Below are 3,952 nucleotides of genomic sequence, written 5' to 3' on the forward strand. Positions count from 1 at the left end.
CTCTGTCTATCTGCTCCTTAGATTTTAGTGCAGATTTAATTTCCTGATACGAAACTCTTTCTTTTCCATAAATCAAAGTATCACGGAAATGCTTAAAAGATTGGGGAAGAGAACACAAGAGCAACAAAGCCTTATCCTCATCATCAATTTTTGCATCTATATTCTCCAAATCCATAACCAAAGAATCAAACTTATCAAGATGCGAGAGTATAGATGTACCTTCAACCATCCGAAGCATATACAGACTCTGCTTCAAGTAGAGACGATTCTCCACTGTCCTCTTCATGTACAAGGCTTTAAGTTTGTCCCACATGCTCTTAGCCGTAGTCTCCGTAGCTACCTCCCGTAAAACCTCGTCAGAGAGGTTTAGAATGATGCTGGATCGGGCTTTCTTATCCATACCCGCAAGATCTTCCTTTGACGTACCATCTGGAATGTTCTCAGCACTCTGAAGTGCCAAATCAACTCCGTCTTGAACCAGAATGGCCTCCATCTTGAGTTGCCACATGCCGAAGTTGACATTTCTGTCGAATTTCTCGATAACGATCTTTGATATTGTCATTGTTGCCAAAAGATCCCAGAACCAGGCTCTGATACCAGTTTGTTAGAGCTAGCCCCAGGATATTTACCAAAGGATAATTTTGGCAACACAACAAAGACAATAAAGCGGAAAGAATAAAGCGACAAGAACAAACAAAACACCAGAACACCAGATATACGTGGTTCGGTCAATTGACTTTGACCTACATCCACGGAAGAAAGAGGAGCAAATTACTACTATAAAAGAGGGACACTTACAAATGCCTTAGGAAATGTTCCTAGGCCATAAAACACCTTCAGCTTTCTAAACAAGAAGACTTCAAACCATAAGCAGGTTTTCTTGTGATGCCTGCTGTACTTCTTGTGGTGTCTGTGATACTTCTCGTGGTGTGTCTAACATCAAAGCTCAGGCCCTTATTTATAGTTCCAAGATGAGACAACAAGTCTGATTTTCCCGATGTGGGACTATGGGACTTGCCAAACTAACAAAGAGTACTTGCAAGGTGATCAACATCGGCACCAAATGTTTGAAGTGCAACAGTTCCAACTACTTGAAGGTGAGAATTGAGAAACAAAGTTCAATTTCCTTTGTAACACAATGATGCAACTATAGCAAATCCCAACAGACTAAAAGTCTAATAGAACACAACACACCTAATAATCTTAAAAGAGACTTCCCAGTGCAATAACAAGTCTGCATGAGATTGAAGAAGAGAGAGAGAGGAATAAGCAATCAGCAAGGGTTAAGGATAACATTAGAAAGGTGGTGGAAGCGGCGGGCGGGCGGTAGGCATCCAAATGACTTCCGACGAGAGGTGACCACTGTAGATGGACATGCCACAGGTCTCCGGCGCTGACATCGTGGTCGCCGCCGGCCCCTGGTTGCGCCGCGGACGATGCTCCTGTTGTTGATGCTGGTGATGGTGCTCCTCTGGTTCACCGACGCCGCCGGACACTGAGACCGACATCGATAGGTCCTCGACCGGCAGCCGGTGGAAGGTCGGGTTCGAGAACGCCGCCGCCACAATCACCACCGTTCCCGTCGCCATCAGTGGCCCCGTCACGGTCCCGCCCACGATCTGCCCCTGCGGACCTGCCAGGGTGATCGACATCTCGCCGCTAATCCCGGTGGAGAACGCCGCCATGGCAGGCGGGAAGAACGAAGCGGAGATGGACAGGATCTCGAATCGGCCTTGGAAGCCGATGGACGTGGCCGCCGCGGAGGCGTTGGGGGGCTGCGGTGCCCCGGCGAAGTGCGGCTGGCGGAGAGAGACGTTCGCCACAGCGCCAGTGCCGGCCAGAATGCATATCCCGAGGTTGCGGCGGCGCGAAAAGCGGGCAAGCGATTCGACCACGTCGTGCCCGGCGGGGATCTCGAGCACGTGTGGGCGCATGGAGGCCAGCGGGTCTGCTTCCTGCGTGATCACCACGGGCGGCTTAGGCTTGTTCTTGGAGCCCGGGGGGCGTCCCCTTCGCCGCTTCGCCACCTCGACCGTGGCGCCATCTCCAGCTCCTCCATCACCGCCGCTGTTGATCACCACTAGAGCTTTCTCCACGTTCTGTTCGACGTCGGTTTTCGGCTTCTGGATCTCTCCGCTGCTCCTTGCGCTGTCCACTTCATCCGAGAGGCATTCTTTCTTGTTCTGCTGCTGCTGATGTTGCTGTTGTTGAAGGTAGTGGTGGTGGAAGCGCGAGATAACATCCCTCCTGTCGTCGTCGTTCTTGTTCTTCATGTTATTCTCCGAGAAGCTATCGAAGAACATATATAATTGGAGTCAATGGAGGAGTCAGAGAAACCAATAACAGGTACAGGGAGAGAAGGTGGAGAGTGGTTGGTTTGTGAATGAACTTCTACAGTGAGGAGAGAGAGAGAGAGAGAGAGAGAGGAGGCGATGAGGTTGGAGAAGAGAAGGGACAAGGTTGGTGGTGTTGTGGCCTAGTGGAGCCTCCTGCTCCTCGCCCCCATTCTTGGGCTGCCTGTGCTCTCTTGGGGGGATGCTTTGTGGGATATGGGGGCAGATATGGAATAACAGAAAGGGACATGAGATGTAAGGCTGAATGGGTTTTGTTCACTGGTTTTTCTTTCTATCTTTTTCCTTGTCGCTCTGGGCTGGCAAAGTGGTGAAGGTGAAGGTGAAGGTGATGGTGATGATGATGATGATGGTGCATCCACCCTGTCCTTCACCCCAACACAATATCTGTTTTGGATATAGTTTCTTTATTTCATATTCCGACACGATTTACGTCGCCAAACATAAACATGCTATATTAGATAATATCGCGTCACTTTTATCGGATCCGCTTAAAAAATAAAATTGGTGGAGTCCGAACGCCGTTTCATTATGTGAACCTAATCGTTGAATACCTATTTACTCGAATTCCTTTCCCAAAACAAAAGAAATTTATTTTATTAATCTGAACCAAACTAATTACACAGACTTTGGTAAAAGTTCAAAAAAAGCCTTAAAAAAAAAAGAGATTTCCCACAATAGTCCAGTTTGATCTAAATCAATCCAGTATTACAATATATTTGAATAAAATTATATTATTTTTTATAATATTTTTTAGCTGAGTTATAGTTTTTTATACTGTTACAATATTTCTTATTTCTGAAACTGAATAACATCTCATTCTTTTTTATTATCATTCATTCACAATAAATTATTTGAAGTTTTACAAGGCTTTTTAAAATATTTAGACTAGAAATTAAAAATTTTATGGGTAAATTTTTGAAAACTACCCCTCTTTTAGGTTTTTCAGGAAGTATCTTTCATTTTTTAAATTCTCTAACAATTCTCTTTTTTTTACCTAATACCTTAGAATACCCCCAACTACTTATCCTTTTTTTTTTATCATTTTTTCTATGGATCGGTCCATAGGGTAAACTGGTCTAGTTGCAGTACTTTTACAATTGCATTATAGTATTTTTCAACAATACTTGAAAAACACTATAATATAGTAAAAAGAACTATGTAATAATATTTTTGTATTGTATTAAAATATTTTTCTAGTATTATTGTAAACATTATAAATTAGTGTAAAAATATTAAAAACAAAATAATTTTATAAAATTTATATTGTTAAAATGATTTTGTACCATGGCATCGTATTTTTCTAATATTATTGAAAACAAAAGTGTTAGCTAACTTAATAGGTAAATATTTCGATTTATCTTTTTTGTTTCTGCCACTTATCTTTTGTAAAAATTAATATTATTAAAAATATTATACTATTTATTGAAAACATACTATCATAGTGTAAAATTCATTGAATCTATCCATAAGTAAAGGGCGGAAAAAATAGTATTATACTTTTGTACTATGCATAGTGTTTTTCTATTATTGTTTCTATCCGTAAGAAAAGGGTAGAAAAAATTTATTGTTCCTATCCATAAGAAAAGGGAGGGAAAAGT

General features: G+C 42.3%; 1 protein-coding gene across 1 annotated transcript; it reads right to left on the reverse strand.

The window, feature by feature from the left end:
• Positions 1–1,066: 1,066 nt before the first annotated feature.
• Positions 1,067–2,566, reverse strand: LOC103973694 (AT-hook motif nuclear-localized protein 17). The gene has a single exon (XM_009388331.3). It carries the CDS (start codon positions 2,301–2,303, stop codon positions 1,296–1,298), a length of 1,008 nt encoding a protein of 335 aa, XP_009386606.2. The 5' UTR covers positions 2,304–2,566; the 3' UTR covers positions 1,067–1,295.
• Between the last annotated feature and the right edge of the window lie 1,386 nt (positions 2,567–3,952).

The sequence above is a fragment of the Musa acuminata genome, chromosome BXJ3-10 (genome assembly GCF_036884655.1).
Source record: "Musa acuminata AAA Group cultivar baxijiao chromosome BXJ3-10, Cavendish_Baxijiao_AAA, whole genome shotgun sequence".
NCBI lineage: Eukaryota > Viridiplantae > Streptophyta > Magnoliopsida > Zingiberales > Musaceae > Musa > Musa acuminata.

Coding starts and splice junctions, on each gene's coding strand:
- LOC103973694 (XM_009388331.3), bottom strand. CDS start 2,303: ATGTTCTTCGATAGCTTCTCGGAGAATAACATGAAGAACAAGAACGAC.